Here is a 21,213-nt window from a genome sequence, read left to right as displayed (position 1 = left end):
GATGGGAATCTGGGAGGCAGTGACCATGAGTTGGTTGAGTTCAGGATCCTGACGCAGGGAAGAAAGGTAAGCAGCAGGATACGGACCCTGGACTTCAGGAAAGCAGACTTCGACACCCTCAGGGAACGGATGGCCAGGATCCCCTGGGGGACTAACTTGAAGGGGAAAGGAGTCCAGGAGAGCTGGCTGTATTTCAAGGAATCCCTGTTGAGGTTACAGGGACAAACCATCCCAATGAGTCGAAAGAATAGTAAATATGGCAGGCGACCAGCTTGGCTTAATGGTGAAATCCTAGCGGATCTTAAACATAAAAAAGAAGCTTACAAGAAGTGTAAGGTTGGACATATGACCAGGGAAGAGTATAAAAATATTGCTCGGGCATGTAGGAATAATATCAGGAGGGCCAAATCGCACCTGGAGCTGCAGCTAGCAAGAGATGTCAAGAGTAACAAGAAGGGTTTCTTCAGGTATGTTGGCAACAAGAAGAAAGCCAAGGAAAGTGTGGGCCCCTTACTGAATGAGGGAGGCAACCTAGTGACAGAGGATGTGGAAAAAGCTAATGTACTCAATGCTTTTTTTGCCTCTGTCTTCACTAACAAGGTCAGCTCCCAGACTGCTGCGCTGGGCATCACAAAATGGGGAAGAGATGGCCAGCCCTCTGTGGAGATAGAGGTGGTTAGGGACTATTTAGAAAAGCTGGACGTGCACAAGTCCATGGGGCTGGACGAGTTGCATCCGAGAGTGCTGAAGGAATTGGCGGCTGTGATTGCAGAGCCATTGGCCATTATCTTTGAAAACTCGTGGCAAACCGGGGAAGTCCCGGATGACTGGAAAAAGGCTAATGTAGTGCCAATCTTTAAAAAAGGGAAGAAGGAGGATCCTGGGAACTACAGGCCAGTCAGCCTCACCTCAGTCCCTGGAAAAATCATGGAGCAGGTCCTCAAAGAATCAATCCTGAAGCACTTGCATGAGAGGAAAGTGATCAGGAACAGCCAGCATGGATTCACCAAGGGAAGGTCATGCCTGACTAATCTAATCGCCTTTTATGATGAGATTACTGGTTCTGTGGATGAAGGGAAAGCAGTGGATGTATTGTTTCTTGACTTTAGCAAAGCTTTTGACACGGTCTCCCACAGTATCCTTGTCAGCAAGTTAAGGAAGTATGGGCTGGATGAATGCACTATAAGGTGGGTAGAAAGCTGGCTAGATTGTCGGGCTCAACGGGTAGTGATCAATGGCTCCATGTCTAGTTGGCAGCCGGTATCAAGTGGAGTGCCCCAAGGGTCGGTCCTGGGGCCGGTTTTGTTCAATATCTTCATAAATGATCTGGAGGATGGTGTGGATTGCACTCTCAGCAAATTTGCGGATGATACTAAACTGGGAGGAGTGGTAGATATGCTGGAGGGGAGGGATAGGATACAGAAGGACCTAGACAAATTAGAGGATTGGGCCAAAAGAAATCTGATGAGGTTCAATAAGGATAAGTGCAGGGTCCTGCACTTAGGATGGAAGAATCCAATGCACCGCTACAGAATAGGGACTGAATGGCTAGACAGCAGTTCTGCGGAAAAGGACCTAGGGGTGACAGTGGACGAGAAGCTGGATATGAGTCAGCAGTGTGCCCTTGTTGCCAAGAAGGCCAATGGCATTTTGGGATGTATAAGTAGGGGCATAGCGAGCAGATCGAGGGACGTGATCGTTCCCCTCTATTCGACATTGGTGAGGCCTCATCTGGAGTACTGTGTCCAGTTTTGGGCCCCACACTACAAGAAGGATGTGGATAAATTGGAGAGAGTCCAGCGAAGGGCAACAAAAATGATTAGGGGTCTAGAACACATGACTTATGAGGAGAGGCTGAGGGAGCTGGGATTGTTTACCCTGCAGAAGAGAAGAATGAGGGGGATTTGATAGCTGCTTTCAACTACCTGAAAGGGGGTTCCAAAGAGGATGGCTCTAGACTGTTCTCAATGGTAGCAGATGACAGAATGAGGAGTAATGGTCTCAAGTTGCAGTGGGGGAGGTTTAGATTGGATATTAGGAAAAACTTTTTCACTAAGAGGGTGGTGAAACACTGGAATGCGTTACCTAGGGAGGTGGTAGAATCTCCTTCCTTAGAGGTTTTTAAGGTCAGGCTTGACAAAGTCCTGGCTGGGATGATTTAACTGGGAATTGGTCCTGCTTCGAGCAGGGGGTTGGACTAGATGACCTTCAGGGGTCCCTTCCAACCCTGCTATTCTATGATATTCCCTAACTGATCAGCAACGTAACAACGTTAACTGGGACGACCAAGTGAGGAGTTACTGTATTGCACTTGGAGGTGTGATTGCAGCTCATACAGACATACCCAAGACAGCTTGAAAACCACCAGCAGTGAAGCCATAGCTACATGGACGAACCACCCAAGTACACAGCTGGGCTCCCTGGCAGACTTGTACTCCAGTTGGCTAGCTCATTCTGTTGCAGCTTCACTGTTGGTACCAAGCTAGCAAGACTGAACCTAGCTCAGGTATGTCTAACATGCTGCAATCACACCGCTGACTGCGGTATAAATATACCCTTTAGTCCTCAAATGAAGCCCAATGGAGCACGAGACCACTGACACCAACTGTGGAGTCATCATGCATCAGAAGGTCTTGGTGGCAGAGCAATGGAGAGATAATGTATTGCTCCAGGAACAGCTACAGAATATCTTACCGCTTGTTGGCATTGAAGCTTGATGCAGAGGAGGAATAGTCTCTAACTCTGAGGTTACACTGAGGTTTAGGTGACATCAACATAGGTGCCTACAAAGCCTGTCAATGCCAACTGTTCATGCTTCAAGAATAACAGAGGTAGAAATGCTTCCTTGAAGTCTCCCAAATAGTGAGCATGCTTTGAACTATTCCTTAACTCAGGAAATTTATTCTCTTTCCAGCACAATAGCAGATTTTGCAGGGGAGGGGGTTTGCATCATTGAAGCCTACTTATATTGGCTGCTTCTACTTGAATGGTACTGGCAGCTACCAATGAGCAGTCCCTGAATGGTGGTAGAAGCCTGCTTTTATTGCCTATCGAGATTATCACAGAAGTTCATAATAATATAGTACAATATCTATCTCTAGATCTGAAAGTGCTTTACAAAAAACAGCTAAAATGTCTTTGGATTCAATTTTGAATTGGTATGCTGAATTTAAAACAGATCATTTGTAAACTTAACAATTCCTATCTAAACAATTTTAGCATGTCTCAGGATGTCATCCAGCTATAACTAACAGGCTGAGTTAGGCACATCATGTAGTATCCTCATCAAACCATTTAGATATTACTTTAAATTGCTACAGTCCTTGTTCTGCTGTAAAAGTACTCTGTATTTTGAATCTACTTCCATGTAAATACCAATTTTTAAGATCCAATTTGGAAAACAGCTCCTCTATTTGATTAGGAGAATGAATTCCACATTTTTATGAGGAAGTCTGACACAGTTTTCTAGTATTGATCCGCATGTAAATATGCAATACAGGGCTGGTAACAAAACCACTGAGAGCTCATCCTCACTGTTCACCTGTAATGAACTGTTTTCTTCGTTCTGCCCTGATCCCTTCCACTCATTCTGAGTGGACCGCTTGCTATTCCCCATCAGTTATGAGTCCAGACTGGAAGAGTGGTTGCGTACGGGAACAGGCCATTTAAATTTAACAGAAGATGTTCTAATCTGGAATTTTCCCCCTTCTTGTACACAGTTTTTATATGTTTATGGTCATTTAGGGTTTGAAGCATTGGAAGAGTTTCAACTGGGACTGTGATGCACTTTCCAGGATTATATAAGGGGATGAGTGAAGATACCAAAAATCAGAGTCATCAGCCGCTTTGATGGCCCTGTGGGTGAGTTAACTGATCAGTCATGACTCAGATTAGCAGAACGTGTGTGTAAAATGTGCCCATTCTGATTAGTATTTAATTACTAAAAATTATGACATTTTAAACATCCGAACTTCTTTCAAAATAGATAAATTATTTTCTTCTCCTAAGAAATACAATTACTAAGTAATTTATTTCTTTCAATGCAGGGTTACTAAGTTGAAAAATAACTCCAGTAGTATCACTAGAATTTTTTCAGCTTAATTGTTTTACCTGTCACATGAGAAAAAACTTAATTAGAAGTTCTAGACAAAAAAGCAGCTTCTGCTATTTACTCTATATGAGATAAAGCAAAGCTAGAGAATTCAGACAAGACAGAGAAATTCTAGAAAGATTGTGAAGTCAAAATGTTATGCATTTGATAAAAACTCCTGCCTGGTTTTATTTTAAGAAGACAGGAAATCAAACGCAGACTGAATTCAACCAGTTAAACATCCTGCAAAAGTCATCTGTTTGACTGGATTTTTGGAGAAGACAGAACAAAAAAGATGGGGAAAGAGTGTTTGTAGGTGGCTGGCAGTGTTCTTGTTATAATGATTATTTTAATACTGCTGGGCTTTGTTGTAATATTAAATTATGTGTTGGGGGCCTTGCACATTTCATAGCCATCTTTTATTTTTATTTAAATTGAAATAAAGTCAGCATATTGAGTAAATTTATTGACAACTGTAAACTGGGAGGATTTGTAAATACTTGTGAGGTCAGAGCAATCAAAATTATGAGCAGGAAATAGAAGAATCAGTTTAGAAAAATACAACCGACTAGGAATGAAGTGAATAAATCAAGTGATATATTATTTGAAAACAGATACTTGGAAAACAGTAACACTAAAAACCAAGGACAGCAAGTCAGAGATGAATGTGCAGTGTCTGATCTGGCAACAAACAATGGTAATGCAATTTTGGACCGCATACAAAGAGGCATCACATCCTGGAGCAGGGATACAACAATTCTAGTTACACACTATGGTCTAGATCTTATAAAAACTTATGCCTATGCTTAACTTTAAGCATTGAAGTAAATGGGACTACTCTTATGTACATGCTTAAAAGTAAGCACAAGTATTTGCATGTGCCTAAGTGAGAGAGGGAAGCAAGACTGTGCCTGAACTACCACGTTCTGTTCTGGGCATCTTAATAACACAGAGATGCAGACAAATTGGAGGGAGTTTAAGAGAAAAGACCAAAATAAGTAACAAAGGGATTAATTTAGGGAGAGAGATTAACTACACTAAACATGCATTGTATAGTTTAGCTCAAAAATAAAGTGGAGTGTGATAACTAAGGGAGAGAGATGATTTAAGATGAAATAACCAGTAGTGATGGAATGAACTAAGAATGCAATTTCAGGTGGAATGTTTAGAATCCTTATGATAAGCTCTATTAGATTGTGGAACTGTTTTTCAAGGTCAAAGATGATCCCCATTGCCTGACACACTGAAAATCAGACAATGTATAGCACTGGAAAATCTCCGGTAGGTACATTCAAACCTTTTAATTTTAAATGGAAACTGACAGAATAAAGAAAAATATCCAAGGACATTGTTCCTGGAAGATAGGTCAAACAATGGCGATTAGCCAGAATAGGCAGGGATACAAAACCATGCTTTGAAGTGTCCCTAGCCTTTCTGTTTGCCAGAAGCTGGGAATGGGCAACAGGGGATGGATCACTTGATGATTACCTGTTCTGTTCATTCCCTCTGAAGCACCTGGCATTGGCCACTGTCACGAGATAGGATACTGGGCTAGATGGCTCATTGGTCTGACCCAGTATGGCTGTTCTTATATTTACTAGTGACCAGAAGGAAAATTTCGAATTTATAGAAGTCTACAAGCCCTGTATCAGCAATGTGCATTATTTCCAGATTATTTAAGTAGTTCATTGTTTCAGAAAAATCTATCTAATAAATACATTTTGAACTATTCATATTTTACTTTGTATACTAGACCTTAAATTATTTAGTTTTGATACTATGACGTCCTATGGCAATCTTGTAATGTATTTTAGACCATCACAAAAAAAATTACCCTCACAATGTTTTATTTATGGTGTGACATGCTTAGGGTCTTCTGGGCACATAAAATAAAATTAAAGCCTAGCTTAATTAGAAGATAACACAGACCTATTAATTCATGAATGCCACAAGAACAGCATTTTAAAACATATATTTAATATACCTCATATTAACTTAAAATAAAAGATCCCAGCTAATGCATACTAACAGGCATACTCACCCTTTAAAATGTAGTCTGTTAATAAGCTTGGCACTTTCTCGCTGTCCTCTTTCATAGCATAAAGGACTGAAGAGTATGGGAGAGGAAGGGTGGATGAGAAAAAGCAATAATTCAGAAAATTAGTCTTAAATTAAAGATGTTACTCGAACAACCACACTGAAGATACTTTAACTACTCATCTAGATATTACATCCATATCAATTAGAAAATATGTAATTGGAATACTGAAAAAATGAATGGCAGACACATGGGGACTGCTCCACACCCCTTTCATATGCATAATTCTAACTCAAATCTATATTGTATGCACATAAGAGCTGGGGAATTCGGTCAAAGAGTACCATATAATAAGACTCTCTTAAAACCACACTGAATTTTTCAAGTTTTTTTTCTTTAACATGATTGATCATATCAGACTTCGGTGTTTTCGTTTGTCATGTATTTCAATGCACTTTTATTATAAAAATCAATATAAACAGTAAAGAAAACACTAAAACATGGTATCAACATTTCTCATTTCACTTAGCAGCTGTCAATATTGTTTTGGAGTTTTAAAACAGGATCTTTACAATGAGGAAAAACTTTCTAACAGGATATTGAAATTATAAATCCTTTAATGTTTCAGTATTTTTTCATGTTATTCCCCCCTAGCACTGCGTTTTAGTAGGCCAAATTTACCGTCTGTTGTGAAGCTACAGAAGTTCTGTAAATTTCACCAGATTATGTATTATTCTGTATTATTTCACCCTCAGATATGGCTACAGAGAAATAACTGTGCCATTACACTCCCCCTTCACCTTTCCCCATCTACTGGGGAAGAATCTGAGACTCCACTCACAGCAATTAAGCATTTGGGAAACAAGGAGAAGATAAGAGAGCATACTGACATTCCTAGAATGTGGTGGTTCTCCTCTCTGACAGTCTAGACATGAAAAGATCCCTGTAGGGGCACATGCTAAAATTGAACTATCCCAGCTAATAACTTATTAGGGTTGGAGCCATCAGGAAGGAAGAGAAAGTTCCGTCAACTGATTTTTCCACTGGGTCTCCACTCAAACAGTGGTAATGCAGGAGAACAACAGACTCCTTTCCACTGAAACACACAATACACCAATGAAAATGTGTATTTGGAAACAATGAACGCAACAACCATGGCCCAGGGAGGATACCAAACACCTGACTGCATTTGGAACGGACTTTGACAGAATTATTTATTAACAATGCCATTTATAAGACAAATCTTATAACCAAGTATGGACAATTTTGAGACAAGTTTTCTGCAGAGGGTAAACATTCAATTTGCATATGGACAAGATGTTCAGCTGGAATAAAGAATCTGTAGTTGTGGCTGTGAACACTCCTCTTGCCCAAAAAAGGGCAAGTCTTCAAAACATTTAGTTAAAAAAAACACTAAGATGAAGCCACAAGTTTTTGATCTGAAGAAGGAGAAAGGGTGAACAGTTGTAAGAATCACACTATAGGTTAGGGTAAAAAGGTAGAGAGAGATAACCAAGAAGGTGAAAGAAAGTAAAAAAAAGAATGCCTACAATTTCAAATTCCATAGTAAAGATTGGGAAGAAACTTTCAATGACACAAACAGCAGTTAATATCAATGGAAGTTAGGTGCCTAACTACCCTTTGTCCCGTTGAAAAATTTCCTGATCCAAAGTTTACAAACCAACACCATGAATTGCGTCGGAAACTCCCTGTTTGCTATGGGGTCTGTGTGTTTCAGAGTAACACGTATTACACTTTAATTTCTTATATTAAATATTCTGACCTTTTCTTTGCATATATAAAGACAAACTCCCAGCTTTCAGAGCCTCCCATATGGCAAAGCCTGACATAGCAGAATACTGGCTAAAACTAAGACATTTTAATTTATTAATTTTTTTAATAAGGTACTTAAATATATTGGAGTTCAAATGCCGTCTTTGTGGTTTCCAGTTACTCAAAATATTCAGTGAAAAGTTAAATAGTCTGACAGATTAATTTCAACAGTTTTAGCTAATCCCTTAACAATATTAGAAAGCAAAACACTACTGTGAAGATCCCACGTTTAGTTTAGTAATACTGAAAGTCAACTCATATATAAGAACTATTTCAGCAATCAGGATTTCACTTAGTGTTTTACAGCCGGTGGCGGTTATTACAAGAAGGAACTCTTGGAATGTGAAAGAAATTCATACCTACAAGGATTTAATTTATGCAGACTGAATAAGCATCGTACTACTTAAGTACTAAAAACGTTAGAAAAACTTTTGCAGCTCCTACCATCCAAGAGGATGCTACATTTATTTCTGAAAATGTTTCAGATCTCTTGGGAACATTCACATGGTTTGACGAATGCAAAGTGCTTTCTCACTCAGGTTGTGCAAAAATTTCATTCTATATAAGCTGGCTCACAGTGTTAGCTGTCGATTATGATAACCAATAATTATTGAGAAATGAATTCTAAAAAAAATAGTATTTGAAAAGAAAATAACACTGAGAAGCCGGACAACTACCATCAACCACAGTAGACTAAACAATCCACTGGCAAAAGGAACCAATTTAGTTAACTTGCCAACTGAAGAACTTTTTTGCAAGCATTTAGAGTTGGATCCGAAAGAGATCAAACCATTAATGAGAAGATTCTACTTGTACATGCAATGCTTGTTTTATGTTTTGAAATAGGCAGCTGTGAGGCTTATAACACAGAATAGATATTTCCATTGCTGGTCCCTGGAGCAGTGGACTGTTAACTATAGGAAAAACCTCTGTTAACTGCCCTGGATTACTTATGCTTGTCTGTTGTTCCATATTCAACTAAAGAATGTTGAGATGTATATCCCTCTGTAAGTGTTCGCAACACGAGAGGAATGAAAGAATCAGAAGCACAGCATTTAGCGACAAGCAGCATTTGATAAACTCCAGAACGCTCATGTAAGAATCTGAATACCATATGACTATTCCAAAATACTATATTTATCTTTATGTTGAAATAAAATATTCAGTGTTCGTAGCTTTAAATAACCTGTTCAATATTTGCCTCACAACTGCATAAGCCAGGAGAAGTAAGCCAAGAAATCTGCTACTGAGGGCATGTCTACACTAGAAATGTACATCAACCTATGTTAGGTCGACTTACAACCATCACAGTAATTACTGCGGTGGTTAATGCCCACACTATCCTCCTTTTGTTGGTGGTGTGTCCCCTCATCAGGAGCGCTTTCACCGATTTAAGAGGGGCAGTGTGGGAGGCTAAGAATCTGGGCTCTCAGCTCCACATGTAGCTCCCCACCATCAGGAGCCCGGCCACTCTCCCGCTCTCCCCACACTGGGCACATGGCTCCCTGGCACCTGGAGCCTGGCTGCCCTGGGAGGCTCGAGGACTTCAGGCACAGAGCTCCCTGCTGGGACCCTGGCTGCGGCAAGGAGCAGGGAGCCAAGAGCCTGGGAGTGCAGCCAGGCTCCGGGCAGTGGGGAGCCTCCGTGCAGTACCAGGGCTCCCTGCAGGGAGCCGGGCAGGCACAGCCCAACTCTGAGTGAGGAGCCTGGGCAGCAGCTGGGCTGGGAGTGGGGAGCCATGGGGGAGCTGAACTCCGAGCAGGGCAGGCACAGCACAACTGGGAAGGGGGAGCCCAGGAGGCAGCCGTCTCAAGCTGGAGTCCCACCACCCACCCTGTGTCAGCCTGGCTTTCTTGTCAATTTCACGGCTCCAGCAAGGAGCCATGAAATTGACAAGAATGACAGCCAACAGCAGATATAAGTAACACTGTCTATATGCAAAAAGAAAAGGACTACTCCTTTTCTTTTTGCGAATACAGACTAACACGGCTGCTACTCTGAAAACTGTCTGTATGGACACTGTATTACCTTAGTTACACCAAAATAAGTCCTATTCCTTTCTCAGAAATGGAGTTATGCTGGTGTAGTAGGGCACTTACATCAGCAGGAGCAAGGCTGTAGTGCTTACACTGACATACCTGTAATTAGATATAAGCTGCCTTACCTCAACCTAACTCTGTAGTGTAGACCAAGCCTGAGTAACACAATCAGGTTTCAACCAGTCCGCAGAAAACACTTAACTCTTTACAATAAACATTTGTATAAATGTTTTTGTTGTTAACCAAAAAAAAAAAAAAAGTTATTTTGCTGAGACTTTTGGCTTTTCCCCCCTTGACTAATACTGGAATATTGACATTTTGAACTATGCTTTAGTCATTAGTAAAGGATTATGATCTCATTACACGGTTAAACAGAAAATGAAGTTAACTGTGAGGAAGTGCTAGTTGAAACACAAAACTTAAGTACTAGCCAAGGGAGCATACTGCAGGAAAAGAATGTGTATCTAAGTTCCTTTTGTTTAAATGTTCTATTACTTAAAAATTTTATAAGTCTCCTGTCAGCAGAAATGCACATAAGATCTTACATTTTCAGAAGTGTTTAGTAATTCTGGGTACTCAAATTCAGACACCCTAAAAGGACTTGCTTTTAAGAGGGTGGGCACTTTAGACATTGTGAAAATCAGATCCCTTTAGGGTGTCCTAATTTGGACACACCAAAGTAACTCTCACATGAAAAATTAGGCCAAGAAAAGTAGATTTGAAACTCTCTTAACAGCAGTTGTTTGACAACTATAATTAAATAGCTCCCCCATGTACTCTCATTCTCAAAAGTTCTAACGTCACTACATAAATGGTTGTCTCAACTCAACATGAATTTGCTGATAAACCCATTAGTACACATAGCATATTTTGAGGGAGCGGGGAAGCAGTGTTGCCAACATTCATGATATTTGGTATTTTTCTTACAGCTCCTGCTCCTGAAGTCCAGTCATTACATGAGAATATCAGCTTTTAGTTAAAATAAAAAGTTTCTAGCCCTCAGGGTTTCAGAGACCAGCCTGAAAACATGATCCGAGTGCATTCTAGAGGCTCAAAAACCAGAAGACAAACAAGAACCACCCAAAATTTATTATGGCTTAAAAATAGTAATATGATTTTGGAGGGTCTGACTCATGATTTTTGAACACTTGTTTTTGGCAATACTAGGTATGGGACATGAGATCAGCAGGAGAGTTTTAAATATTTACTCACTTTTGGTTAATGTTTGTAGATCTTCAACACCGGGTGGTCCACTTTTCTTCTCATAAGGAATGACTGTTGTTAAGTACTGTCGAGTGAAAAACATGATTATTCAGCAATTACTTTGCTTATAATTTACCCTGCTTGAACTAAAAAAATCTTATTTATTTTGTAGAATTACAAGATGTTATTTAATAAGATCAGATATTTTGCAAGAAACAAGTTTCTATTTCAATTATCCTAGATCTACCTCTGTCACAAATGTCAGTTTTGAATTTTGCCATAAATTACATAAAAAAACACAAACATGAAGGTGTATTAAACATTTAAGAAAATAACTGTGTATCATTTAAAGTTCCTTACTCTAACAAGTTCCTTGTATCCCATGCCATGGATCCTACTGAGAGTCCCTTCCTGGCCACCCACTAACACTACGGTGAGGGGAATTCAGGCCTCAGTGCCCCAGATCCCAAGGGTGCTTTAAGTTCCTGTAGTCTGAACTAAGTCTAGCCACTGTCCCAATCTCAGGGTTCCTATGCACATGCTCAGGGTGCAGACCTTCTATCTGTCACTGCCCTCCGAGTGTCAGAACCCACTGTCCAGCTACCTAGCCCCTCTGGACACTTCAGACTGCCCAGTATTTAAACATACCCCCTCAGCCAGAACTCAACTCCAAAGGTGTGAAACTTCTGGTTTATAGTTTAAGTCCCTCAGGGGCACACAATAGTTTGAAGCAGTCAACACAAACACTTTGTTCAATCTACTGACTTTATGCTCTTTATGTTTAATCACGTAAAGCACAAGGCAGTACAGACAACACAAAACAATACTTCCTTGTGAAAACCAGGATCCAGACACCCCAAGGGGAGAACACAACGTTTAAATTAGGGCTGTCGATTAATCACAGTTAACTCACGGGATTAAATCAAAAAAATTAATTGCAATTAATTGCATGGTTAAACAAGAATTAAATTAAACAAGAATTGAAATTTATTAAATATTTTGGATGTTTTTCTACATTTTCAAATATATTGATTTCAATTACAACACAGAATACAAAAAGTGTACATTGATTCCTTTGTATATTTTTTATTACAAATATTTGCACTGTAAAAACGATAAAAGAAATCGTATTTTTCAATTCTACTCATACAAGTATTGTAGTGCAATCTCTTTATTATGAAAGAGCAACTTACAAACATAGATTTCTTTTTTGTTACATAGCTGCACTCAGAAACAAAACAATGCAAAAAACTTTAGAGCCTACTAGTCCACTCAGTCCTACTTCTCGTTCAGCCAATCGCTAAGACAAACAACTTTGTTTTCATTTACGGGAGATAATGCTGCCCACTTCTTGTTTACAATGTCACCAAAAAGTGAGACTAGGCATTCACATGGGACTTTTGTAGCCAGCACTGCAAGGAATTTACATGCCAGATACGCGAACATTTGTATGCCCCTTCATGCTTTGGCCACCATTCCAGAGGTCTTGCTTCCATGCTGATGATGCTTGTTAAAAAAATGTGTTAATTAAATGTGAGACTGAACTCCTTGAGGGAGAACTGTATGTCTCCAGCTCTTTTTTACTCACATTCTATCATATGTTTCATGTTCTAGTAGTCCCGGATGACGACTCAGCACATGCTGTTCATTTTAAGAATACTTTCACTGCAGATGTCACAAAACACAAAGAAGGTACCAATGTGAGATTTCTAAAGATAGCTACAGCTCTCGAACAAAGGTTTAAGAATCTGAAGTGCCTTCCAAATCTGAGAGGAATGAGGTGTGGAGCATGCTTTCAGAAGTCTTAAAAGATCAACATTCCAATGCCGAAACTACAGAATCCGAACCACCAAAAATGAAAATCAACCTTCTGCTGGTGGCACCTGACTCAGATGATGAAAATGAACATTGTCGGTCCGCACTGCTTTGGATTGTTATCGAGCAGAACCCATCATCAGCACGGACACACATCCTCTGGAACGGTGTTCTCACTTTCAGGTGACATTGTGAAGAAGAAGTGGGCAGCATTATTTCCTGCAAATTTAAACAAACTTGTTTGTCTGAGCGATTGGCTGAACAAGAAATAGGACTGAGTGGACTTGTAGACTCTAAAGTTTTACATTGTTTTATTTTTGAATGCAGCTAGTTTTGTACATCATTCTACATTTGTAAGTTCAACTTTCATGATAAAGAGATTGCACAACAGTACTTGTATTAGGTGAATTGAAAAATACTATTTCTTTTGTTTTTCACAGTACAAATATTTGTAATCAAAAATAAATATAAAGTGAGCACTGTACACTTTGTATTCTGTGTTAAAATTGAAATCAATATATTTGAAAATGTAGAAAACATCCACAAATATTTAAATAAATGGTATTCTATTATTGTTTAACAGTGTGATTAATCAAGTGATTAAAAGAATATCCTTTCTTCTTGGGACTGCAAGGGAGGGTTTGGACTGGTAGCATTGGTCCAGGACAGTAAGTCACAGATACTTCTTTATAGACTGCAGGATAGGCACATGTAGGTAGGTATACAACCTTGAGATCCAGGGAGCATAAGAATTTGCTTGTCTTCACATCTTGAATAAAATATTTTAGAGACTCTCATCCTACAAACATGAGATACCGAGGAAGGATAGACACATTTCAAGTCAAGAACTGGACACAGTCTCCTTGTTTTTTGGACAGTGAAATAGATCCCAATGTCCTTCTGATCTTTCAGGACCAGGGGAATGGGCTGTATTTTTAGGAAATTGTTTAGGATACCTCAGTTGCCTTTTTGCTGGGCCAATGTGGCACTGTGTAGTAGAACGGAGTTGTTGTAGTAGAATAGATCTCATACTGAATTGACTGCATATCCATATAGTATTGTCCAGGACCCCTTTGATGTTATTTAGGCCCAGATATGGAAACAGTTCCTCAACTTTCCCCCAATGTTGGGACTTTATGTCCAGACTCTAGAAACTTCAGGCTGACTGGTTAAAATTTGAATGAACTCCTCTGATAATTGTTACTTCCTCCTTTGTCAATGAAAGGCTGTACATTGTTAAGGCCAACTGCTTCTCTAAATGGTTATGCCTCCTTTTTACTGGATTATAGTTTCTAGTCTCCCAGCATCCACTCCTGTTTGAACATGAATTCAAGGTTCAGCTTGGCATCTCCTGGGATAGGACTTTGCTCTTTGAAGCAGCCAAGGACTGTTGACTTTCTCCAAGTCTTACTGAAAGGAAACTGGCCTTTAAAAGGCATGTCTGTTAGCCTGGCTCTGGAAGAAAGAAAACAAACACTAGCCACTGTTTTAGCTACAGGGCCTCTCTCCTGGAGCCATGGCAGTCTCAATGAAGTAGCAGACTCATGTCACATGTGAACTCACATTGAAGACAGTGGTGACCAGAAATGGGAGAGTCTTGGCCACTTCACAGTTTTTATCTTTGGCCTTTGGAGATCTGCTAAGCTTCTGTGACCAGTTCACTGTCCCTGGGAAACATATGCTGCATAAATTGAAGATTGTAGGGACAGGCTTAAGGTCACAAAGATTCTATTCAAAGAGGTACCTCATTTTTTCTGTCAAGGAAATCCTTGAGAGCCGCGCCTCATTCCACAGTCTATGCTGCCCTTTTCACTAACCCCGACAAGGCAGCATCCATTCTTGGGTTCTCAGAAATTACTTGTTTCAATCATTGAATGATCAAAAGGAGAAGCCATATCCAAATGGATTTCATCAAGCTGTGTTATCACCAACATAACCTGCAACCCCCTACGGGGATTTGCACACATTCCACCAGAGCAATATCGACTCGAACAGCATTTTTGAACAAAGTTCCCATTACAGACAACTGAAGAGCAGCAACCTGGGCTTCTGCCCATACATTTACACATTATGCAGTAGAACAGTATGCAACTTCGGATGCACTACTTGGGACTCATTGTATTATCATCTGCCATGACTTCAACTCTGAAGCCCCTTCCTTCCATAGGAGGGCACTGCTCTGAAGTCATCTAAAGTGGAGCACACATATGGACATCACTCGAAGAAGAGGAGAGGGTTACTCACCGTGTGTAGTAATTGTGGTTCATAGAGACGCGCCCTCTATGGGTGCTCCACTACCCTCCCTTCTCCCCTCTACTTCGGAGTTTCACAAACTAAATGTTCTGCAGTACAAAAGGAACGGGGAAGGGGAGTCGGAAGAGGTGGGTGTTGGTCGGGACTATGTTCTCTATCTGCTGGAGACAGAAACAACTGAAGGCTGAAAGGTGGCCTAACCCTTATATAGGAGGGTATGACAATCAAAAGTCTTATGGTATGTTTACACTGCAATCACGGGTTGTGATTGTAGCTCACATAAACATACCTGAGCTAGCTAGATCAAAGCTAGCTCAGGACCTGGAGCAATGAAGCCACAGGTTGGGAAGAACTACAGTCCACGTGCCTGGACAGATGCAGATGATCAAAGAGAGAATAGGAGTTTACACATTTAATTCCATCTCCTGCATGTAATTTTATACAGTCTAACTGGTCTTTTCCATCTCTATTTTCTATGATTCAACTATTAACTCCAAAACAGATCTACAGGCTTTTGTCAGCTCAAGTTTGAAGAGGTATCTACTTAAGCCTTAACTAATTTGTGAAGAAGAGTCTGTGCTATGAGAATAAAAGTTCTGGAACAATAAAAGTAATACTGATGGATTAATGTGCTATCAAGAATAAAATTTTCCGTATTAGAAACCTAAGCTTAGAGACATCTAGTGGTTCAATAAAAGGACTCATCAGCTCAGTAAAAATCACAGTTGTTCCAAAGACCGTAGATTTTCATATATAAGATCCTCATAAATCAGGTAACCAGGAGTGAAGAAGAAATTGGTCTAACTCCATGAGGATAAAAATTTATGATTTTAAAAAATGGATTTTAAATTTAAATAAATTTTTATGTTTAAAAATAAACATTTAAAATTAATTTTGAAATTATGACAACTGATATTCTGACCTACACTTAACTATTATTATTCTTTTAATGTGTGTTCATTCCAAAGTTTTAAAGAAAGTCAAACCACTTAATTGAAGGAAGTCAATGGCAAAGCACCTGGAACCAGAGTTTTGACAGCGGTAACCTCTTCTGTAGGGGCAGAGAGAACATTTCCTTAATTTCAGTTTTTTCAAGAAGGGCAGTTCATTAATTTATTCAAAGCTGAGAAACTGAACGAGACTGGAAAAAAGCAGGAAAACGTGTTTTTCTCTTCCATTCTATGAATAAGAATGAGGTGAGAGAGGTAGATATCTACTAGTTCTAAAATCACGGTGACCAGAAACAATCAGTTCAATTAACTAACCAAAGATAATACTTACTTTGTTTAATAAGTCAGTCAGTTTCAAATGCAAAACATGTTTTAATAAAACTTTTTTCTTAGGTATCGACCTTATTTAAAGTAATTCTAACAGTTTTAAAATCCTGTTTTTGTGCATTTTTTAATGAATTCCAATTTCCATTCAAATGCAGATCAACACAAATCACGAGTTCAAAAAAACCAAAAAACCAACCAACTTGTAAACAGTAAATGCATCACTACATTGTCTAACATAAAAATATGAAATTAAGAATTTAAATAAATGTATGTTAAGCTATATAACTGCTTCAGTGTATAGATAAAGTGAATCCACCTGGTTTGCAAAAAGTACCAAATTTAGTGTAAAGGCTATATTTAGTTGCAAATCAACATGTTTTAATGGTTACCAACCAATGAAGATGTATCTTTGAGGAAAATAACTAAAAAGTACTAATGCAGCACAAGATTAGATTATTTAAATCAAGGTTTCCTGTATGCCTCTTTAAATCAAGATTAAAATCACTGATTTAAATCAATCCACCCTGACCTAAATTCTATTAACAAAAAACAAACAGTATCCACAAAAACTAAGCAAATATGTCTGTAAACCAGATTCAGAAGTGTGGAAATTGATCAGTTAAGTGCATGCAGACAAGAGAGGGAAGGATCAACATGTGCCTTGTGCATATTAATCAAGAATCATTTTCCTAAATTCCTTCAGAGTGACAAGGAGAAAGTGAGACATCAAAACATTCTCCATCATCAAGAGCCAACCTGCTGGGGACAAAGATTCCAAATTGAGAAAGATGCTCTAGTTCCAGGTGATCAAAGGAGGCAAGAACCTCAGTCTAATAGGACTGGCTACTGCCACCCCCAGCTTGGAGCATGCTGTCTCACCCAAAAAGGAAGCTCTGAAAAATATCCTTGAAACTTTGGTGACTCCTGTACTTGGTTAGAACCATTACTACTTTACAAAGTGGAATAAAAGGACCATGCGAGTTCTTCATCAAAGGAGAGAGAATTTGTGCATTGCTTCTGTTATCTGCACACTACCATTTTGCAAAAAAACTGGCAATTGTGTGTGGCAAACAGACTTCTCTTAGATTTACTTTGTAAGTCCAGACCTAAGAATCACTTGTGAGGGACTATTTTCAGTTTGCTGAACTTGTGCCATTTTCATCTCCTTTTCTCCCAGGTAAAGGCAGCTAAGCATATCTTATGGGGCATTGCCCAGGTCCTCATCATTTAGACCCTGACAGAGATAACCTGACCCACTCCTCCTACATAAATGATCACAGACTGATTTCTGATGTATTTTGGGACATTTAGTCAACAATGCTTCAGACACAAACAGGGTTACCCTTGTCTTCAGGACACTAATATAGTTTAGATTTCTAGGGAAGCAATGACCTGAGTGTCGAACCTTCTTTTTTACACTCTACCCTTCACACAGTGGATTCGTATACAGCTAATACAATATGCATTGAAGAAATATGGACGTCTCTTTTAATTATAAATTGTTCTTGCAATGCCACTATGTCAGAGTATCTCAGGGTGTTTATTACTCAGATGTGACGAGAGACTGAGATTTATCAACTGGATATCAGGCTGAACCCAGGTTGCCTCGCTTGGTGGTATCTCACAAATACCACACCACAGTCCAATGGCCATCTTCTGGCTCTACCTGCAGTACAGTGAGGCTTTGGTAAATGATCCTGTCAAGTCCTTGCAAAGAGAATGAAGGCTTTCATGTCTTACAGGGCTCCTACTCTCTCTTGAAGACAAGCAATGATATATAGTTTTAGCAATTTACTTTAAGCTTTTGAGACTTAAGCACCCTATTTGTGGCATGGATCAATACTTTGCTCTTTCAAGATGTTGCTCTTGACTAAGTTGCCAATACAAAGAAATACATGCACTCACATTCTGTATGGATATGCTGCTATAGCCACTAGGGATCTTAGGTTGTGTGGGGGTTGATTCCAAACTCTTTTTCTGCTGCTGTTTTTTAAGTAAACTACAGGAAGCACCAAGGAACAGCTTGCTGTCTCTATGCCAAGTTCTATGGGACTGAAGCCTGGTTTCTCCAAAGTCCAGGATTCCATGACATCACAGCTTAGTTAGGTATCCCTCCCCTTTGAATGGAGAATGGGAAGGAAATTCCATAAAAATCAACCTTCCACATAGCCATTGGACTTTTCCCCTTCACACAGGAGGATAGAATGGGCCCTAAATTAGTTGATCTTGAGAAATAATCTAGAGAAGTAAACCCTCTGTGATGCTGTATGGAATCTGGGGGACACTTAGAATCATAGAATATCAGGGTTGGAAGGGACCTCAGGAGATCATCTAGTCCAATCCCCTGCTCAAAGCAGGACCAATCCCCAACTAAATCATCCCAGCCAGGGCTTGAGGATATTATGAATATCAATATTGTAAAACTGTAATGAGTTATGCCAGATAGGCCATGTAAGGTATCTGCAAAAATGTTATAATTTGCCAGATATGATAATCTCATTTATGTGTTTGTATCATCTTTGTATTATCAGTTATAGATATGTATGACTATCTGTATTTCAAACTTGGGCTATGCTTCTGGGGGACACTCCCAGATAGTTTGGGTATCAGCTCTGCCTAGTCTGCTTGATGGCCCATTAAGACCATCAGCTATACAATGGACCCACTGAGAGAAGGCAAATACACCTTATGACTCAGCAAGGCATGCAGGGGCATGCCTATGGACAGAACTCTAAAGGCTTTCAGGACGTGTGCTGGGCAGCTTGTGTTTGAAACAAAGGAAGCACAGGCCCCATGGCAAAAAGACTATAAAAGGCAGCTGCATCTTCTCCATTTTGTCTTCAATCCTCCTTCTTACCTCTGGAGGAACTTTGTTACAAACTGAAGCTCTGAATAAAGGACTGAATGACCCATCCAAGCTGTGGATGTATTCCAGAGGCACTTTCAAGGCAGCAAACTCACTAATACTGCAAGGATCCTGATATATGGACTTTGAAGTCCTTGTATGTATGTGACTATTTTACCACTTAACATCTCTCTTCTTGTTCTCTCTTTTTTCTTTATAATAAACCTTTAGTTTTAGATACTAAAGGATTGGCTGGCAGTGTAGTATTTTGGGTAAGATATAAACCTATACTGACCTGGTAACATCGCTGACCCTTTGGGGTCAGAAGAACATATTGTATATGTGAGTGGAGTTTTAAAATAACTTCTCACTGTACTGGATCTAGGTGCTGATTGGGAGCCAGAGACTGGAATGAAATAAAGGGAGCTGAGGGATATTTTTTTTTTGCTTCTTGATAACCAGTGTGGGGGATCAGAAACAGAGTTTGTGACTGGTTGGTGAGTTTAACTTCAGTGTTACCCACCAGTCTTGGGAGGATTTGCTCTCCCTTTTGCAGCCTGCCCAGAACTTGGCATTTCCAGTGAGGGCTTCCCCAAGTACCACCGGGGTCACACCCTCAACTTGACTACATTTTAAGAATCTTGCTGTTTATCAATATCATAAGTACTATACGAAAGATATATTACACGAACAATTTTTGTACCATTACAGTTCAGAATCTAAATTAAAATATGGTAATTAAATACTACTTTGAAATAAAGGATAAAAGTTCTATATTTAACAATGACATGAAATATTAACCATTATCCTAAATAGTGGTATTCTATGCCATGTATTTTCTTTATTAATATTTAAACCAATAAAAACAAAAACTTACCTTTGGATATATTATTATATCCAGAATATTTGTATTCCATACAACTGGCTGCTTTTAACATAATGCAACTGTCAAAGGTGTAAAGATATAAATGCAATTTTGTAGAGGCAATTCTGTTATTCAGAAGAATGAGCTCTGAACATTGGGGTTTGCTTCTTCTTTATTCTCCTTACTATCTATTACCTACCTCCTTAAGGCTTAAGACTGGAGTGAAGTTTCTAATTTAATGCATCTTTCTAAAGTGGGTTTTATAGACATGCAAAACATTTCAAGCATGCATTATGCTAATATTTATTTTTATTTTCAGATGTGACATAAAGCCTTGGAGGAGGCTGTAATTTCAGTGCATTATTTCATACACATCAAGACTTGAGTGGTCTTTAACCATTGAGGAGAGAAAAAAACACTATAGGCCTACTGCCACCCTGAAAGCAGGAGAGGATGTGGTGAGCATACAGCAGTTATTTTTTCAAACTGAGCACTAAATATGCTTTAGTTGCCATCTTTCAAGACCTCGATTTCTACAGTAGCACCAAGCAAAGAATGAGGAAAAGTGAGAGGATAACCCAGCACCTGTTTCTCTCCACCCGAGTTTCCAAACGTGTGGCGGAAGCCATTCTGAATGACATTTGAGATCCCTTCCATGCTGAAGCGCTAAAGATAGCAAAAACATGGCAGAAAAAGAAGGGGACAGAGAAAGAAGTTCAAAGACTATTAGTGAGCATTTACCCAGACAATAAGTAAGATGAATGCCAGAGACAAGCTGTTAGAATGTGTTACAATATATTTGAACATCTTTGTTTGCTGTTCATATGCAGAAGAAAGCTTTGACAGAGGGGTTTATGATTAATAAATATGAACCACCATACACATTTTAAAAATAACCTGATTGTGCAGAAAATTTTCTGCACAGAGTCGGAGGCAAAAATCTTTATATGGCAGA

General features: G+C 39.3%; 1 protein-coding gene across 1 annotated transcript in view; it reads right to left on the bottom strand.

The window, feature by feature from the left end:
• Positions 1–21,213, bottom strand: part of FEZ2 (fasciculation and elongation protein zeta 2) — a 60,391-nt gene that overhangs the window by 11,765 nt on the left and 27,413 nt on the right. Inside the window, exons 6-7 of the mRNA XM_077813533.1 lie at positions 11,213–11,288; positions 6,132–6,197 (exon numbers count right to left, since the gene is read on the bottom strand). Of these exons, the coding sequence (XP_077669659.1) occupies positions 6,132–6,197; positions 11,213–11,288 (142 nt within the window). The remainder of the gene's footprint in view (positions 1–6,131; positions 6,198–11,212; positions 11,289–21,213) is intronic.

Source organism: Eretmochelys imbricata, chromosome 3 (assembly GCF_965152235.1).
Source record: "Eretmochelys imbricata isolate rEreImb1 chromosome 3, rEreImb1.hap1, whole genome shotgun sequence".
Lineage (NCBI taxonomy): Eukaryota > Metazoa > Chordata > Testudines > Cheloniidae > Eretmochelys > Eretmochelys imbricata.
The sequence above is the reverse complement of the archived record's forward strand: the minus strand, read 5'-3'. Positions and strand labels throughout refer to the sequence as shown.